This window comes from Pinus tabuliformis, chromosome 7, assembly GCF_031772625.1.
Source record: "Pinus tabuliformis cultivar Carrire ecotype Pingquan chromosome 7, CPIR1, whole genome shotgun sequence".
In the NCBI taxonomy this organism is placed as follows: Eukaryota; Viridiplantae; Streptophyta; class Pinopsida; order Pinales; family Pinaceae; genus Pinus; species Pinus tabuliformis.
The window spans coordinates 1,606,216,112-1,606,236,640 of record NC_142293.1 but is presented as its reverse complement, the minus strand read 5'-3'; the positions used below and the strand labels follow the sequence as shown (position 1 = coordinate 1,606,236,640).

Genomic DNA, 20,529 nt, shown 5'->3' with positions numbered 1-20,529 from the left:
GGTCCTCTCTTCCCCTGCCAAGAGTCGCATTCTTCTCCATCAAGAAGCGCATAAAGAAACTGGGCTAGAAAGAGAAACCGAATTCTGAGAAGAAGAGTAGGAGTCAGAAGAAAGTAGATGGCAGCCATTACATCTTCCGTTGTTAATCAAGGTATGTCATCTTAAACAATAGATCATATTAAGTTTTGTTTGTGAAATATTCGGTATTGATGATCTTTGGGCTGTTAATTTGAATTGTTCATAATTAATCAAGAAAGATTTACACAACAACGCTAACTCTTTTTTCCTCACCGTATTTTTCAAGTGCATTCCAATTCCCTACTCTTCACAAACGAATTTCGCATTTGTTTGTTGTTCCGCAAAGAAGGGCCAGCATATCATCGGTACACCTGCGCTTATCCACTCCAACGTGGAGTTCCACCACTGTGAGTTAGAAACCCCCCAACAGATTGGTGTGATAATACCTTTATCTGGGGCGCCCACTCCACCAGCAGACCTCTATACTTTGTTTCCTCCAGGAATTCCTCTGGTAAAATGGCAGGGTTATCTGGCCTGATAACCCACAAGAAGGATTGGTTGCTGGAGGTCAGTCCCCATGCAAATTCCAGGAGTTGTTCATTAGACAAAACTGTCAAGCTCCCCAAACAAACATACATGACGGAGCATGGCTTCCGAGTATCCAACCGTGTGAGGCAGCTCCTTTCTTCTTTCCACATACTCAATTCATCTGAGAACCCATCCTTAGCCTTACAATGTAACGACTGAGAGAGCAGCAGAGGGCACTGGGCACAGCCAGGGAAGTGAAGTGAGGGTGCCTCCAAGACTGGGCCTTCGAGCTCATCGAAAGTGTTGAGTATTAACCTATCTGCTGCTAACGTGCCTTGGGCTTGATTTATTGCATTTTGAAAGAAGAAATCCGAAGGATCAGTAACTAGGCAGAAACTGGGTAGCTCCTTCAACCGCAGCGGGGGCATTCCCGGGATGCAAGTTATTATCACTTCATCAAGAGATTCCTCAGTGAGGTAGCTCTCATCTGTAAAATATGAACAATATTCTGTCTTAATAAAAATGAAGCTGAATACGAATAGGTTTACAGTCTGCGTTAGCAGTAAATGTTCTGCACATTGTTCTTCCCCGCCTCCATATTTAATGCGTTGAGAAATATGAGAAAGACCTCATTGAAGTTTTGACAGTATCTCATGGAGCACCATGGAACATTAGAAAAAACAGATTAACGTAAGTGTTTTTTTTTTCTTTTTTGTTTTGGCTTTTTCTCCTTTTAAATAATAAAAAGCAAGTCAATAGCCAATTTGGACCCGGTGTTTAGAATAGATTTGCAAGTACAGTGTTCAAATCTAAGTAATATAAATTTATCATTTAAAAAAAATTGAACCCAAAATAATTCCTTAAAAAACATGGATATAAATTACTAATTTTGTTTTAAAATATCATTATTAATTAAAAAACTTAATATATGAATTATATATATATATATATATATATATATATATATATATATAATTATTATAAAAGGAGAAAATCAAAATTTTTAACTATTAAGATTTATTTTCAGTTTTATTATGAAGATTTTGAATTTATAAATAGTCTTTATTATAATATTATAGCTTAATAATATAGTTTACTGTTATTACGTATTTAAAAAAATCATGACTCATGGTTAATTCTTTTTAATTAATTAACTTAATTAAAAAAATATAAAGAGCATAATTTATTTTTAAAATAATTTGAACATTTGATTTGTGATTGCTATTCAAAATATTCTAAAATACTTAGTGGAGATTAAGTCTATGCCCTAACATCTACTTAATAATTATTGATAATTGAGTTAAACTTTTAGAAATAATGATAATGATAATAAAAAATAGTTTTCTATTTATTTTTACTATTTATATCTATGTTTTTTCTTTTATTAATAATTTTTATTTCTATTCTCATTTTTATTAAATAAAATGTTTTAATTAAATAATTTTTTTTTCTATTTAAAAAATAAATGTCTTTATTTATTTGGAGAATATAGGAATATGAATTTTTTTGTCAAATTCAAATGGTATAGGTGTAATAACTTAAATATTAAAAAAAAATAAAATTAATTAAAAAAAATAGAAAATATATAAAAAAAATAGAATTTTAAAGAAATATTAAAAAAAAATTTAAAATTTTTAAAATTTTTATTTTATATTAATGTTAATGTAAGTAGATAAATTAAATGGTTGATAAACACTTATAAATAACAAAACACTGGTATCATAATATATTTCACTTTATCTTACTTTTAAAAAATATAAAAAATTAACTTAATTATAATATATTTTTAATTATTATTGTTATAACTAATTACAAAAAAGATTAATATATGAATGAAATCTATATATTGAGAAAAAATGTAACAAGATTTTTAATCATTAAAATTTCCATTTAGATTCGTTATGGAGATTTAATTAAAGGTTGTTGTAATACCATGGACCAATACCATAGTTTACTATTACCGCATGCCCAAAAAAAACCATGACTCATGTTTATATGATTATTCTTTTTTAATTAATCAATTCTATTAAAAAGGTAGAAAGAACATAAATAATTTTGTAAGTACTACTAAGAATATTCTTAAATATTTAGTGGAGGTTAAATCCATACCTTAACTTTTACTTAACCTCTAATGATAGTAACGAAAGAGAAAATAAACCAATACTTGTCTATTTTATTTTAATATCTATTTTATGTTTTTACTTGTATTAATCAATTTTATTTCTATCCTCATTTTAATTAAATAACTATTTTAAATTTTTCTATTAAATTATAAAATTTGTTTATTTATTTTGAAAATTTTGAAATATGAAAAAAATTATCACTTCTGATGTTTTTGTGAGAAGAGTGATTATGTTCAAATATGTTATGATTACTCATATGATCAACTTACCTAACTTAAATTTACAATTCTAAAGGGTTATTATAAAATTTTGGAAAAAAATAATTAGAAAAATAGATAATATATACATAAAAAAAAAATACAGACAAAAAAAAAGTTATATTTGAATAAGTCTTTATAAAAACATAACAAAATTATTAAAAACAAATTATTCTCCTTACTAAATAGATTTCCTCATATTTGTTATTATTTTTATCTACACCTTCATAATCAATTATATAAATAAATTACTAAAATTAAGTATTTTTTTTCCTTACTTTACTTTTACATCGGTAAGTTTCATATATATATATATATATATATATATATATATTTAAGTTGAAAAAAAATTATACTAAAAGAAAAATACATCCATTATCAAATACGTTCTTCTAAATTTGTTCTAGAATCTTCATCTTCTCAAGTGTCAAATATTCATCTTCTCTGTTGTCAAGTTATATTAAATATGATTAAGAATTTTTATCTTTTTTACTGTAATACGATGAAATCTATTTGTCTTAAATACATAATTTTTAGTTAAATTATGATTTTTAGTTATTTCAAAATTTATTTTAAATATCCTCAATCGGGGTGTGAGCCACCTAAGGATCCGTCTACGAATTGTTGACATGTTTAATCACATTTATGAAAGGTCTAGTGAGTGGCATCACCCATGCCTTGACACAATTTGTCACCTTAAGGGAAGGGATGGTCGCAACCTTCAGTAGAACAACAAAGTGAGGTCTAGCAACGATTTAACATACAAGGTGGTGAGAGTTGGGGTATTCATGAACCCATTTGTCTGGTATTTAGTCTAGCTTGAAATTCGCTATCTCAATGGTATTTAGTGTTCTAGTATTCAGTGGTCTCAGATAATTGTGCTCGGGTTCGAGGAGTCCGGACTGCGGCGAGGAACCTCAGTTGTGGCTGGCCTTTGTAAGCAGAAGCGGATGGTGAACTCAACCTGGTATGTCCATATCCTTATCCTTTTCCCTAGGTTGGGGACTGCCATTTTCTATGTGACTTGCGTAAGGAGGGGAAAAGGCTTACTGGTGGATTGGAAAGTTTTGTGACTGTCTATAATGGCACTCTCGTTCACGTTATGCTGATTTCAGTTTTTTACGACGCTCTATTATCTCATATGGGATTGTTTCGTATGTTCTGGGTTTTATGTAATATGTGTTCTTCATGCAGGTTATATGTTTTTGGGGGTAATATAACATGGCCAAGCCTGCGAAAGGGAAGAGCAAGGGCAGCTTTGCCGAGCTGTGTCTGTGAATATTGTGATACCATCCGAGTGAATGCAAGAAGGGGGGCAGTTATTAATTCTCTATGGAGATCTTTCACTCTTGGAAATTTCATGCTTTCCTCTATATATGGGTTTGGGCCATCGTTGCTTGGTGTGGTGCAACGCAGGAAGGCATCGTTCCAGTTTTACAGTCCTCGTCTTAGGCTTAGGCTTAATGTGAATTGCATGTTGCTTTCATGTCATATTGTTGCACCAAGTTTGCATAAACAATTTCTCTCTCCATCCTCTGCACTACTGGTTGGGTCATGGGTGGGTGCAGGGTCAAGGAACTGGAAGAAGGGTCGTTTGTCCTCTTTCACTATGGTCAAGTCTTATCTGGTTGCTAGGGCCTCTAGATGTGGAGGAATTCTTAGGCTAGTAAAGGAAATAGTAGAGGATCAACTTCAAGAAAGCCTCTAAGACAGTGAGGAATAAAATTTGATGCCCAAATTTTACAGGGAACCATCTTGGGAGGAAGAATTGAACCAAAAGGTGGAAATTGAGGTCCCGACAGAGGATTGGAGTGGGCTGATTCCAGATACTGGTCATAACCGCGACCATCTTACTTTGTGCAAGCAATTAGTTCATCTCTTATGTCTTATGAAGAGCATCATTGCCAAATCCATTATGTCCTCTCTAGCTATTTCTGCAAATTCCAGCCCTAGTCTTTAGGTTATTCAAAAAGAACTTCATTTGATCCAACTTCAAATCGAGCAACAGAATGCTCGCCTTGGTCAAATTGAGCATCACATTCCTTGCCAGCCTCAATCTAAAGCGCTAGGCTCAAGCACAAAAGACCTCGCTCTGATGGAGTCATCTAATGAATAGATCACTAAATGAGAATGTTTGATATCAATTTTGATTTTGTTTTATGACGTATATGTCGATTCAAATTTCCATTTATAGCTACATGGTATGTAGATGGTTTCTAAGTGTTAAGGATTGTAAGGCTATGATAGATAAACTCAGAGTGTTTAAGTTTTAAATGGCATACAATGCCATTTGGTGGACAAATTTCCGAAACAATTTTTTTATAATTGTAACCTGTTTAATGATTTGAAATGAACAATAAATAAAAAAATACAACCAAACTTACAAAAAAAATTAAATATATTAATAAATTCAATATTTTAAAAAATCGTGAAACATTTAAATTATACAAACTACACAATTCAAACTTATAACTATAACAAATCCTCTACAACTTCAGATAAAATTAATTAATATTACACATACATAAATACATACATAAATACATACATATATATATATATATATATATATATATATATATATATATATCCCTTAGCAAACCCACACCATCTTGATTTATCTATTAAACCCACATCACAGATCAGACTTCAAACACCCACAAAACTTAAAGTTATGCAACTTATTGGCCAACTGGTTGTAGGATGAAAAAGGGTTATGTTTTACCGATGAGAATGATCAAATATTCTCACTTGCCTTTTATTTTTTTACTCTAAGTTTATCTGGATTGCAGATTTTGTGTTAGTTTATGTTAATTATAAGTTTCGTGTTAACTTAACTGGCAATATGAACAAAGCATTACCTTTACTCCATACTATGTGCCTTTTCTCTAGATTACTTTGATGATGAAAATTTCCTATAGGTATAACTAGCAATTGTCCCAAAAGTACAAAGAGAAGCTGATAAGATTATTAAATTGGAATTGTTGAATTTTTCTAGAAGAGTTAATTGGTTTGTGGAAAACCTTGTTTTCTTGCACTGGATTATTGTGCAGTTACTTTTTTTAGATGTTTTGTTTATATCTATATTACAAGGAACACATTGAATGTCTTATTTCATTTTAGAGTAAGTTAATTACCCAAAATCAAAAGGTTAAGTTAATTACCCACTACGCAAACCAATCATTACCATCTGAAAAATCAAGAAAATAAAGACGATGACTAGTTAAGGAGATGATAGTGACCCTTTTTCTGACCTTCTTTGGCCGCCTTTCGCCTGGGGGACTTCATGCTCATACACATAAAGAAGAATGTCGACTTCAAAAGCTGCAACGTTGTCCTGCGACGTAACAAAATTAGACAACCCAGTTCCCAAAATAGGATCTTCTTAAGATATTTCCCAGTGGCAATCTGATCAGAGTTTTTGCATAATAGGACCAGGGACTTAATGCGCCCTCTACTTTATAATAGAAGGCTGTGTCTCGCAATGGCGGGAAGGTCTTGTAACTTGCCCAATAAAAATGGCAAGGAAGACATTCAGACATATCCGTTGATTAAAAGCAGATATGCAATCAACAAATCGTTCACCAAATGCATAAAAATTTCAGTTTCAGCTCAGATTCTATGATTTCTATTTTCAATTTTGCAAAAAATAATTTCGAGTCCTTACCTCTTACTGCCAGAGCATTGACCAGCGGATTGGTCATCTTGATTATGGCAACTCCATTGGCTCCAACCTCCATGGTCACTTCCACCTTCACCATGATTCCCGACACACACCTCGACTGTAAAAAAATTTAATTCCAGGAGCCCAATTAAGCCTTCCAAGCACATAAACGAAGCGAATACAGTCAGCTCCTTCCCCGATCTCAGAAGATAATGGAGAAGATTTCAATGGAATAATAAATAATATAATTAAAAATACCATATTTGGCAAAGCTATTCTAGTTTTCATAAAATGTAATCCAATACCATGCATTATTAAGTTCAGAGGAAAGAGAAAATACATTTTTGGAAGAAAATGAAGATAAAATACCGAGAAAACATTATTCAAATATAACATAACAATCTTCAATTTATACAGGCACAACCACTTAAAATCAAAGAAAATGACACAGAATACCTAAAAACATGTTTCAAATATAACATTACAATCTCCAATTTATACCGGCATAGTCACTTAGATATTTATAACATAGTGTAGAATGAAGTGCGGTGGTCTTTCTGTTTTTATTACAAAAAATGAAAAACATGGAACTATACTCGCCCTTTCTTTCATTTAAATAGAGCACATGATATAGTATTATAAAGACACATACCCCTGCCACAAATTAATAAGTAATATTAAATATAAGGCCAACTGTGACACAGAGTTTGACAAATCCTACAGAAGCAACAGTATGCAAATATAATACCAGAACCAGTCAACAAAAAATTTGCTCTATCCTAGATAACGAACAGTATGCAATTCAAAATCGAACCAAGATAGGAGATCCAACATTGATGTAGCACTATGCAATTCCAAATCGAACCAAACCGGCAACACCCCCAATGATGAATAACGTTTCATATCTGGAAAATTGAATAAAACATGTTAAAAACACAGCAGTGAAGTTAAATTTTACCTTGATTCTACAAATATTTTGAAAATTTCTCAAAATATAGCGGTATGAAAATCTGCATGGGCATTAGGCATACCCGGTAATACATAGCTCCATGCTGCAGGCCTTCCATGGTGAACCCCCATTCATTCAGTAAAATCGGCTGGCCAGTGGAGTGAAACAAAACTGCATTTTCCCCGAACATACCTTTGACGTTTATCGATCCCACGGGGACTTGAACTGGAACGTTATTTATGGTTACAGTTATTGAACAATCATATATCAACTTATCACCAGTCCCTGCAGAGAAATATTACCAGGCATATATATTACATCCATAAGAACGTTAATGGTGCATATATCAAGCAACTTTTAAGTGTTTGTTCGGGTATCTGACAGAAGCAATCATGACACCAATCTTAAAAATTGAAAGGCCTTTTAGGTGCTTCTATATATATATGTGGGACTTCAAAGTTTGTTAAAAAACTGAAGCGAAGGGCATGTTCAAATCTACATATGAAAATAGTGTTTTGGTGTTGTCAGTACATGTACCTTCATTAAATATTCCTCCTCTTGCTATTGTAGCTGCTACTGCGTCAGTGTAACTGCATTGATCATTACTTATTAAAAATTTCAGTTTTAGCTCAGATTCTATGATTTCTATTTTCAATTTTGTAAAAAATCATTTCGAGCCATTACCTGTTACTGCCAAAGCATTGACCGGCGGATTGGTCATCTTGATTATGGCAACTCCATCAGCTCCAACCTCCATGGTCATGTTGAAATGTTACTTTCAACTACAGCGTCAAAACCGTCAGTTCCCCGCACCATTTTTTACCAAATGGTGGTAATTCTCCGGGGGCAGCGAGCACACTCATCAGCCGACACGTACCCTGAGCAGTTTTGCAAATACAACCTTTCCCCGGCGCGTAAAGTGCGGTAAAAGAGGCCGTGCAATTTTACCGACAACCGTCCGATTAATTAATGAAATTTATTACGGTTGTTGAATGATAAATGGGTTGTGTGCAGAATTTTTTTAGAAGAGTACAACGGGGAAGAAGAATTCCATAGGGAGCTGTTAAACAAAAAATCTGGGCTCTCCATCTGTGTCGTCGCCTTTTGGAATGCCCTTGCAACACCACTGCAGCGAGTGATCAGGAAACAACATCCTCTGAAGGTGAATCTGAAGCGTCTGCAAAGGGTCACGATATGGTCTGCTTCTCAATACTGGTGGAGGGATATCATCCTCACGAGTCTCAATGTGGCGGCAACTCCAATTACCCTGACTGATCGAATGTAGGGCTGATTGAAAAGCTTTCGATGGACGTGAAGCAAAATCCATGTGAAGTAATTAATGAAAATTTACTGCGGTTGTTGAATGTAGGTGGAGAATTTAATTTTATTGTTTTTAATTCACGGGAGTAGTTTTTTTTGAATAAAATTAAAAATGTAATGTTATTTTATTATGCAATGTAGTGCACAGCAGTGAAAAAGTAAGAAGTGAAAAAAGAAAATTACACACAGCAGTGTTAATTTTCAGGAGAGACAGAATGAAGTTTTTTGAAACTGCCTCTGAAGCAGTCTTGGTGTAATCCCTCTGTTAGAGGAAGACCTTTTTTGTAATAGTTAGTTTTGTTAATGAATACAAGTTTCTTTTGTGTGTAAAAAAAAATAAAATAAAAGAACTCTGTCTTCTGTGTTTAAAAATAAAAATAAAAACAGAGCATTATTCTCTGTTCGTTTTTGTTCTGGAATTATCAGAAATTCCCAACATGGTATCAGAGCTTGTCCAGGCTTTTTGAAGGTGTCAAGGAAGCTGAAGGAAGGATTTCTTGTTGCAGCAGCTTCTCCAGCAGAGTGAAGATTCAGTCAAGAAAGAATCTAAGGTATTTCTCAAGTTAGTTTTTTGTGTTACTATTGAGGACAGTCAGTTATTTTAAATACACAGTCAAGTATTTTGAAGCATAGTTAAGAGTGCAAGAATGGCTGGAGCCAGCACTAGCATAGGTATCTGTAATACCCAACTCCCACAATTTAATGGAAAAACCTATGACTATTGGGCAATAACTATGAGAGCTTTGCTTGCTTCCCAACTTATGGGAATTTTTTGAGGATGGTTTTGAAGAATCAACAGATGAAAATGAGTTTAATAATTTAACTTAGGCAGAGAAAGATCTGTTGAAGAGAAATAAGAAGAAGGATTCTAAAGCCATCTAATTTTTGTATCAAACAATGCATGAGAGTGTGTTTCCAAGGATAGCAGCAACCAAGAGATCCAAAGAAGCATGGAAAACTCTCAAGATAGCCTATCAAGGCATGGAGAAAGTGAAGACAACAAAACTACAGTTGCTAAGGAGAGATTTTGAGACTCTCTGCATGAAGGAGTCAGATAATATTGACTCATTCTTCACACATGTGATTGGTCTGGTCACACGGATAAGGTCTCATGGAGAGATTCTTGAAGAAAGGAGGATTGTGGAGAAACTATTAAGGATCCTGCCCTCAAGGTTCAATGTGATTGTCACCACCATAGAAGAGACAAAGGATCTCACAAACTTCTCAGTTGATGAACTATACGCATCACTGATGACACATGAGCAGAGATTGAGTAGAAATGAAAACTCATCTCTAGAGCATGCCTTTAAGACCCAGGTGTTCTTTGGAAGAGGAAGAGGTCAAGGCAGAGGAAACAAGAGAGGAAGAGGTAGAAGCCAAAACAAAGGTGGAAGAAACAGTCTAGTAAATGCTCAAGGAAGAGGCAGCAATCCAAATTAGAACCAAAGCTAAAGCAGCAGCCAACAAAGTGGACAACATCATGCTCAAGGACAAAGGTATGATAAAGCCAATGTCCAATGTCATTATTGTAAAAAATATGGGCATTATGCAAATGAATGTAGGAAGAAGAAACACGATATGAGTAATAGAACTAGTGCAAATTTCACTAGAGAAAATATCAGCCAAGATAATTTGTTTTTAGCCTATAATATGACTGAAGCAAAGAGTGAAGATGTATGGCTTCTAGACTCTTGTTGCAGTAACCATATGACAGGAAACATAGCCTTGTTTTCTATGTTAGATCAGAGTGTGAAGTCACAAGTCACACTAGGGACTGATAGTAAAGTTTTTGTTATGGGAAAAGGAGAAGTAAATGTCTTAACAAGGAAAGGTGAAAAGAAAACCATAGCAGATGATTATTATGTTCCTGGAATGAAATGTAACCTCATAAGTATTGGACAACTTATTCAAAAAGGGTACAATGTTTTCTTTGTGGATGATGTATGCACCATCATGGATAAAACACCCAACAAACAATGTATTGCTGAAGTGAAGATGACAAGGAACAGGATGTTCCCTCTCCGAATGAAAGTAGATTTAAAAAATGGATAAGAAATAGCAGCAGTGACACAAGAGGCTTTCCAAAGCGAACCAAAAGATGAAAATTGGTTGTGGCACTTGAGATTTGGACATCTCAACTTTGGAGGTCTTAACTTGTTGAATAGAAAAGGAATGGTAAGAGGATTACCATTGATAGAGAAACCAGACATCCTTTGTGAAGGTTGTATCTTGGGGAAACAACACAGAGAAAGTTTTCCATCTGATAAAAGCATAAGGGCAAAAGCACCCTTAGAAATTGTCCACTCAGATTTATGTGGACTGATGCAAACTCCATCACTTGCAAGCAGCTACTATATGCTAACATTTATTGATGATTTTACTAGAAAAACTTGGGTTTATTTCCTCAAGAACAAAAGTGAAGTGTTTGAAAGATTTTGCAATTTCAAGGCACTTGTAAAAAACCAAAGTGGGTTGCATATCAAAGTTTTAAGAACTGATAGAGGAGGTGAGTATATCTCCAAATAATTTCTATGTTTTTGTAAAGAAAATGGAATTCATAAGCAATTTACCACTAGGTACACTCCGCAGCAAAATGGAGTTGCCGAAAGGAAGAATAGGACAATCATGGATATGGCGAGGAGTATGTTAAAGGCAAAGCATTTGCCAAATGATTATTGGGCTGAAGCTGTACATTGTGCAGCGTACATTTTGAATAGATGCCCTACAAAAGCAGTCATGAACAGAGTGTCGGAAGAAGCATGGAGTGGGACAAAGCAAGGAGTCACCCACATGAAAGTTTTTGGATGTGTGGCTTATGCACACATTCTAGATCAACTAAGGAAGAAGTTGAACAGAAAAAGGGAGAAATGTATTTTCATTGGATACAGTGAGGAATCCAAAGCTTATAGGTTGTATAACCCATCCACCAAGAAGCTTATTGTGAGTAGAGATGTTCAGTTCATTGAGGAGGAAGATTGGGATCGAAGCATAGAGAAAACAATGAATGTTAAAAACTCTTTGTCACATGATGAAGATGATGAGGAGATGGCTGAAATACATCCCCAAACAGCATCACCAACACAGGGTCATCAAGAGACACCCTTGAGGAGAAATTAAAGTGCTTCTCCAAGCACACCACAAAGAGGAAATTCAAGTGCTTCTTCAAGCACTTGTACACCAAATGAAAGAGGTAAGAAGTTTAGAAATTTAAGTGACATTTATGAACAAGAGGAAACAAATGAAGGTATGAACTCTTTGTTTGCTTTATATTGTCATGTTGATGACCCTGTTCATTTCGAAGAAGCAATTAAGGATAGGAAATGGATAGAAGCTATGGATGAGGAGATCAATGCCATAGAAAAAAACAAGACATGGGATTTAGTTGAACTACCAAAAGGAAAAGAAGTCATTGGAGTTAAATGGGTCTACAAGACCAAGAGTAATGCTAAAGGCAAAAATAGAAAGACACAAGGCAAGACTTGTTGTCAAAGGATATAAGCAGCAGCATGGGAGAGACTATGAGGAAACTTTCGCACTGGTTACTAGAATGGAAACCATGAGAGTAGTGTTGTCCATAGCAACAAAAAACAAGTGGAAAGTTTACCAAATGGACGTGAAGTCAGCATTCGTAAATGGAGTGTTAATGGAAGAGGTTTACATTGAACAACCTCTAGGCTATGAAAAGAAAGGCCAAGAGCACAAAGTGTGCAGATTGAAGAAAGCTCTTTATGGGCTGAAGCAAGCACCAAGAGCATGGTACAGTAGGATAGATTCCTATCTACTGGAAAATGGATTCGAAAAGTGTGAGGGAGAACCCACCCTCTACATCAAAGAAAATTATGGTAAAATACTAATTGTTGTGTTATATGTTGATGATGTTATCTTCACAGGTAATGATGATTACCTTATTGAAAATTTCAAAACGGTCACGAAAGAAGAATTTGAAATGACTTACATGGGTTTGCTGAGATACTTCTTAGGAATAGAAGTAGAACAAAATGGAAATGGGATTTTTTATCTCACAAGTGAAATATGTTAATGAAGTGTTGGAAAGATTTAATATGCGGGAGAGCAAAGCAGGAATCACTCCCACAGTGATGAGATTACAACTCAGCAAAGAGGACAACAACAAGGATTTTGATCCTAGTTTGTACAAAAGCATAGTTGGCAGCCTCATGTATTTGACTGCAACTAGGTTGGATATAATGCATGCTTTTAGTTTGATTTCCAGATTCATGGAGAGGCCAAAAGAAGCGCATTAGCAGGCAGCAAAAAGGATTCTGAGGTATGTTAAAGGTACTAAAAGGTTTGGCATTTTATATACTGCTTCAGAATGTTCAGATTTAATTGGATACACTGATAGTGATTGGGATGGAAGTGTAGATGATCGAAGCACATCCGGTTATATTTTTCACATGGGTTTAGGAGCCATTTCATGGGCTTCTAAAAAACAACCTATTGTAGCATTGTCTATAGTAGAGGCAGAAAATGTGGCAGCTACAGTAGCAACGTTTCAAGAAATTTGGATGAGAAGGATGTTAAGGAGTTTATGCCAAGAGAAGCAAACGGAACTGTGATTTTTTGTGACAGTAGCTCAGCTATTGCATTATCCAAGAATTTTGTGTTTCATAAGAGAACGAAACACATTGACACAAAGTTCCATTACATCAGGGAATTGGTAAACAATGGAGAAATTGTTTTAGAACACTGCAGAACTTAGGAGAAGGTTGCAGATATTCTGACCAAACCATTGGGGTAGAAAAGTTTTGAGCTTTTGAGGAAATGTTTGGGTATGACTGATAACCTAGCAGTTGAAATTAAAGGGAAGTGTTGAAATGTTACTTTCAACTGTAGCGTCAAAACCTCAATTTCCCCGCACTGTTTTTTACCGAATGGTGGTAATTCTCCAGGGGCAGTGAGCACACTCATCAACCGACACGTACCCTGAGCGGTTTTAAAAATACAACCTTTCCCCTACGCGTAAAGTGCGGTAAAAGAGGCCGTGAAATTTTGCCGACAACTGTCCAATTAATTAATGAAATTTATTACGATTGTTGAATGATAAATGGGTTGCGTGCAGAATTTTTTGAGAAGAGTACAGCGGGGAAGAAGAATTACATAGGGAGTTATTAAACAAAAAAGCCAGGCTCTCCATCTTTGCCGTCACCTTTTGGAATGCCCTTGGAACACCACTGCAGCGAGTGATCAGGAAACATCATCCTCTGAAGGTGAATCTGAAGCGTCTGCAAAGGGTCACGATATGGCCTGCTTCTCAATACCGGTGGAGGGATATCATCCTCATGAGTCTCAATGTGGCGGCAACTCCAATTACCCTGACTAATTGGATGCAGGGCTGATTGAAAAGTGTTGGATGGATGTGGAGCAAAATCCATGTGAAGTAATCAATGAAAATTTACTGCGGTTGTTGAATGTAGGCGAAGAACTTAATTTTATTGTTTTTAATTCATGGGAGTAGTTTTCTCTATACAAGTAAAAATGTAATGTTATTTTATTATGCAATGTAATGCACAGCAGTGAAAAAGTAAGAAGTGAAAAAAAAAATTACACAACAGTGTTAATTTTCAGGAGAGACAAAGTGAAGTTTTTTTAAACTGCCTCTGAAGAAGTCTTGGTGTAATCCCTCTGTTAGAGGAAGACCTTTTTTGTAATAGTTAGTTTTTTTAATGAATACAAGTTTCTTTTGTGTGTGAAAAAAAAAAAAAACTCTGTCCTCTGTTTTAAAAAAAAAAATAGAGCATTATTCTCTGTTTGTTTTTGTTCTGGAATTATCAGAAATTCCCAATAGATCACTTCCACCTTCACCATGATTCCAAACACACACCTCGACTGTAAAACAGTTTAATTCCAGGAGCCCAATTAAGCCTTCCAAGCACATAAACGAAGAGAATACAGTTGGCCCCTTCCCCGATCTCAGAAGATAGCGGAGAATATGTAGTGGAGAAGATTTTTCATTTTGCTTAATGAACAGAGAGCGCAGGAGGATTTGGATTGAGGCTTGCTAGCATTGTTTCAATTCACAGTAGAACTCGGAGGTGACAGAGCTTCCAAAGGACATTTTTGTGTTTTAGAATGCTCGAGGGATGGTTATGTCGAGGGATTGTTACGTCAGCACCACATCAGAAAGAGCTACTACTTCAAGATGAACCAGATCACAGCTTTGGGGATTAAGTTTGCCGAGATACAGTTCAAGATGCACCAAATCACGGCTTTGGGGGTTTGGGGATTAAGTCTGGCGAGATACAGCTAAAGAGTTGGCAGCAGGTATTTCTAATGGGGGTATGGGGTATATAATTTAATACTAATCAATGCTTGCCAAAAGGCAGGGAAGAAGAACAGTGCTTGCCAAAAGCCAGGGAAGAAGAACAACAACAACAATTGGCAGACCAAAGAAACGATTAACTGTGACACCAAGACTGACATAAAAGAATGGGAAAAAGCAGTAAAAATATCTTAAGAGTGACATAAGAGAATGGGAAAAAACAGTAAAAATATCTTGAAAAGAAGGGAACTCAACTGATATTTGGAAAACGTAGTCACACTTCAAATCAACGGTTGAAAGTGTCTCACCTCATCAAACGGAGCAGGGTAAAAATGTTGATGATTTTTGATACATAGGAAGGCCCATCGGCCTAAAAATCTCACTTGAGCAGAAGATCCTTCCTATGTGAGGACACGAATATATATCCTTCAGGAATAATATATATGAGCACATGTATATAGACATGAAATAAAGCATGAAGCTACCTTTGAGGGGAAGATATCCTTCTTCTATGAGTTGAGGCATGAAGAAATAAAGCATGAACCCACAGGCACTGGTCGTCTAGAAGTCTATTCTTGGAACACCATAATCCTTGGCAATGAAACTTTGATAAAACCCCATCTGACACTATGAAGCTGACCGGAGGAATGTCGGGATAATTCTGGAGCTCCTTCATTAACTCGCACAAGTGAATATGAGCGTTATGTTCCATGGATTTGTCCATGTTGGTAATATCATGAGTACGGCCGTGTTGGGCAGGTAGGCCGTCGGGCACTGTTTCGAATCTTATATTCATCGAAGAATCGTTCGTCATAGGTCCACTAGACTCTCCCGGGTGCTCCTGAACAAATTTGGTATTCAGAAAAGTGATATAAAAACTGCGTGAGGACAAAACTTTGGCCAAAGTTCATGAAAGGCTTTAACAGGGCATGGCAGGGACACTGCTCATCAACTGAAACTGATTGCCCTAATTCCATATTCTGTTAACAAAGGGAAAGCTACCGAGAAGGGCTTCAATTGTGTATTGATTATAGGGATGCGCAGTTATTTATAGAGATTTTCGATGTAGATATCAATTTTAGTCAATTCGTTAAAGTTGCGTGCAGATACATAGATAGGAAGAACTCTTCACATAATGAATAATCCATCCTAACACCATGGTTGAGAGTTTAATGATTCATGTGTATCCTTAAATATTAAAATCTAGTATGATAATTAATGTAGTTGATATATTCAATAAATTTGAATTTATCTTAACATTTATGTACTTATTTTATTTATTTTATTTTTAAATACTTATCTTAATTACATATTTAATTGTAAATATAGAAACAATCACTCTTACATGACACCTCCCTATGTGTCACACCCCCAATACTTTTTTCGTTTAACTGACCGGGTGCAGCACCGCCTAAGTAATTAACATGTTTAATTGTTAGCTTACATTACAAACTACGCCTTGACATTCATCTTCTTTCATGAATAAACATAACATTAATGTGCAGAATCCATTAACATTATAAACATCAACAATATAAAACATCAGGAGAACATATCACATGTAGAAACAATCTTTTATTATATGTGAGAATATTTTTACAAGTGACCGGGAGTAGAACTCGACCGGCGTTACAACCAAGTCGGGCGCCCACCCGTGCACGAATGCATGGTGGTCTTATCCTCTAACCCAACAATATATACCATACACTAGTTTCTCTTGTCAAGGCAGGCGGGCGCACCCGTGCACGACCCACACTTGAGATTCAAGCCCAAACTCATTCAACTTCTTCGGCGGGAAGGTGCCCTCGCACGCCCACCACCTGCGCCTTCAACCTTCGTGCCAAGGCTCATAACCGTGCCCGGCGATTAGGCGCATAACCTGCACCTCTGTTGCGGTTATCTCCTTTACTCACACCTCCGTTGATGAGCAAAGACCTAAAGTTTGATGGTGAAATTCCAAGTCCATCGCATATACTTATACGTTGCCTTCTTGTGGAGTTACGCTTTTTGGCCGACCCTCCAACTAAACCTCCAACTAAATCTCCAACCACACGCCTTTACAAACGTTCAACGCCTTCGTGTGGTCGGCCAACCCATGGCGTGGGACCGCCCACCAACATCGCTCCAAGTTTTCCATCATTCCTCTGTCGGCTTGTCACGACGAGCTCCCCCAACTCGCCATATAAGTGTGGAACGCTAACCTTGCCCGCGCACATAACTTAACGCCTCATTCCTTGGTCGCTCCATGCTTCGTTTCATGACTTTAGCTACTTAGCATGGTGAGAGGGCGCATCTGGTTGGTGAGCCAACCGCAAGGCATTACATCCTCCCCCACTCGAATTCATTGTTTCCCTCGACAATCCCGACCTCCTCATTAGCTTCCTGTCATACTTCTCAATCTTCTTCCTCCATCTCCAAAGTGAGTCCTCCGATTCCCAGCTTTCCTCTTCTGGTGCATTCTTCCATTTGACAAGAAATTCCTGTTTCATGTGGCAACCAATCCCTATAGTTCTAAAGCTCAAGATCTTCTCCAACTCCAAATCTGGTTTGTCCACAATCCCGGCTGGTCCTCTTGGCGGTTCATCTCTCTCTAGATGATCAATATCAAGTCTACATCTCTTCAACTGACTCATGTTAAAAACCGGATGCTTCATGTGCATATGATGTGGAAGCTCCAGCTCGTAAGCAACTTCCCCCTCTCTCTTCTTCACTCAGAATGGTTCCTCATACTTTCGTGTCAGCTTGTTCGTAGTCCCCATAGGTACTTGAAACTACTCTCTGGTTATCCTGAGAAACACCATATCTCCCACACTAAAGTGTACATCTCGTCTTCCTTTATCTGTGCATTTCTTCATTCTCCTTCCAGCTTCATGCAAGTGCAACCATGTCAGCTCCAAGGTTTCATCCCAAGCTTTCATGAACTTCTTTGAATTATGACTCCTCAAGAAACCTCTTGTCACTACGGTATGTAGCGTGACTGGCATATGTCCATTCACCAACTCAAATCGACTATACCCTGTCGCAGAACTCTTTTGAATGTTGTAGCTGAACCGAGCAACATCTAAGAGTTCGGGCCAATTCTTCTGATCAGCCATCACATAATATCTCAAGTAGCCCTCCAGCAACGCATTGATCCTCTCAGTCTGCACATCTGTCTGCGGATGGTAACTCAAACTCATCAACAACTCTATCTCAACTAACTTGAACAATGTAGTCCAAAATTTGCCTGTAAAACGCGGATCTCGGTCTGACACGATACTTAATGGCATCCCCCAATACTTCACTATGTTCTTGAAGAACAACTCCGCAGTCCGCTTGGCTCCACATGGTATCTTTGTTGGAACAAAGACATGATACTTGGAAAAATGATCTACCACGACCATAATCCCATTATACCCCTAAATCTGTGGCAACTGAGTGATGAAGTCCATCGAGACACTCATCCATGGTCTCTCAGAAATCGGTAAAGGTTGCAACAGACCTCCTTGCCTCTGAGTATCCAATTTGTCCTGTTGACAAATGATGCATGTATGTACATATTCCTCTACATCCTCCCGCATCTTCTCCCAAAAGAATCCTCTCTCCAACAATGCCAAAGAACGACACATCCCTAGGTGGCCAGCCCATGGTGAGTCGTGGCACTCCTTCAAAAGGTGCCTCCTAAGCTCAGATGACTTTGGAACATAGACCCAATTTCCAAAGAACAAGAATCCATCTCAGAGAAAGAACTTTTGTGTCTTCCCCTCCTTCACCTACTTCACTATAATCTGCGCCTGAGTATCGGTCTCAACACTTTCCTTGAGCTTATTCTGCATCTCTTCTGACATTTGAACTTGACTCCTACTCCTAGCTGCCCGGTCTTCTCCTTCCTCCAATGCTACAAGTTGTCCCTTCCTGCTAAGGGCATCTGCTACCGCATTGTGTCTTCCTGGTCTATACTCGATAGTCATGTCGAACTCTGCCAAGAAGTCCTACCAATGAGCTTGCCTTATAGAAAGCTTCGGTTGTGATGCAAATTAGCTTGCTGCAACGTTGTCTGTATTGACAACAAACAGCTTCCCAATCAGGTAATGCCTACACACATGAAGACAGTGAATGATCGCAGTCATCTCCTTCTCGTGAGCCGGATACCTCCATTCTCTATCCTGCAACTTCTGACTCTCGTACGCCACCGGGTGCCCATCCGGCATAAGAACCCCTCTTATGGCAAAATCTGAAGCATCTGTGTGTACCTCAAACGGTCGCTCGAAGTCTAGCAACTTTATTTTCAGTGTTGTAACCATCCTCTTCTTCAAATCATCAAATCCCACCTGACATTTATCCGTCCACTTCCATTTCTTGTCTTTCTCAATAGGTCTGTCAGTGATGATGTTACCTTGGAGTACCCCTCTACAAAGTTCCGTTGGTAGTTGGTCATGCCTAAAAACACCCTCATCTCATGGACATTCTTTGGTTCAACCCAGTCCCGATCACCTTCACTCTGCTTGGCTCCATCCGTATGTACACTTGACCCACTATATGTCCAAGGAAAATAATCTCGGTCTGAGCGAACATATACTTAGACTTCTTCAAGAACAATTGATTTGCCTTCAGTGCCTCGAACACCATCGCCTAGTGCTTCTTATGATCCTCCACGTTGTCACTATACACCACTATATCGTCCAAGTACACTACTATGAACGAATCCAAGTATGGTCATAGAAAATCATTCATCAAAGTGAAAAACGTAGCAGGAGCATTACACAACCCGAATGGCATAACAAGGAATTCAAAACTACCATACCCTATTACTATCGCGGTCTTCTTCTCGTCTCCTTCAGCTATCCGCACATGATAATATCCATGCCTCAAGTCTAGCTTGGAAAACACTCAGGCTTTTGCAAGCTTGTCAAAGCAATCAGCAGCCAATGGCAAAGGATACCCATTCCATACCATCTACTTGTTCAATGCACGGTAATCACAACACATCCGTAGCTCATTTGAATCCTTATTTTGTTGGAACAATTCCGGAGCTCCATAAGGGGACCTTGAAGGTTTGATGAAACCTGCATCAGTTAACTCCTTTAAATGTCATTTCAACTCCTCCAACTTGGGTCCTGACAACCGATAAGGTGCTTTAGCCGAAGGTTGCTTTCCTGGCTCAAGCTCAATGCTATGGTCCACTGCACGCCTTGGTGGAAGCTTCTTTGGTAGCTCATTAGGCATCAAATCCACATATTTGGCCAGTACCTCAGACATCTCGGCTGCAACAGGCGTCCCCACTCCATCACCTTCGACATCCTTGAACATCACCGCATATGTCTCCATATTTGACTCCTTGATAGCCTTCTCCAAACTCAGTGCCGAACATGCTGCACCTTGACTTCCCTCCTTTGCCTATGAGTGGGCAA

At 37.2% G+C, this 20,529-nt stretch overlaps 1 protein-coding gene across 1 annotated transcript; it reads right to left on the bottom strand.

Annotated features, from left to right (window-relative positions):
* Positions 1 to 318: 318 nt before the first annotated feature.
* On the bottom strand, positions 319 to 6,687 carry LOC149254295 (linamarin synthase 1-like). Its single transcript, XM_089454750.1, has 4 exons — positions 6,601 to 6,687; positions 6,181 to 6,334; positions 465 to 1,033; positions 319 to 423 (listed from the first exon to the last, which is right to left on the bottom strand). The coding sequence occupies exons 1-4, from the start codon at positions 6,685 to 6,687 to the stop codon at positions 319 to 321; spliced, it is 915 nt and encodes a 304-aa protein (XP_089310876.1).
* Between the last annotated feature and the right edge of the window lie 13,842 nt (positions 6,688 to 20,529).

Bases quoted from the DNA above. Each gene is read 5' to 3' on its own strand.
- LOC149254295 (XM_089454750.1), bottom strand. From the start codon at position 6,687: ATGGTGAAGGTGGAAGTGACCATGGAGGTTGGAGCCAATGGAGTTGCC. The intron at 1,034-6,180 runs GTCAGAAAAAGG...CATATTTTACAG, and splicing joins GCGAAAGGCGGCCAAAGAAG to ATGAGAGCTACCTCACTGAG. The intron at 424-464 runs GTATTATCACAC...TCTAACTCACAG, and splicing joins AGTGGGCGCCCCAGATAAAG to TGGTGGAACTCCACGTTGGA.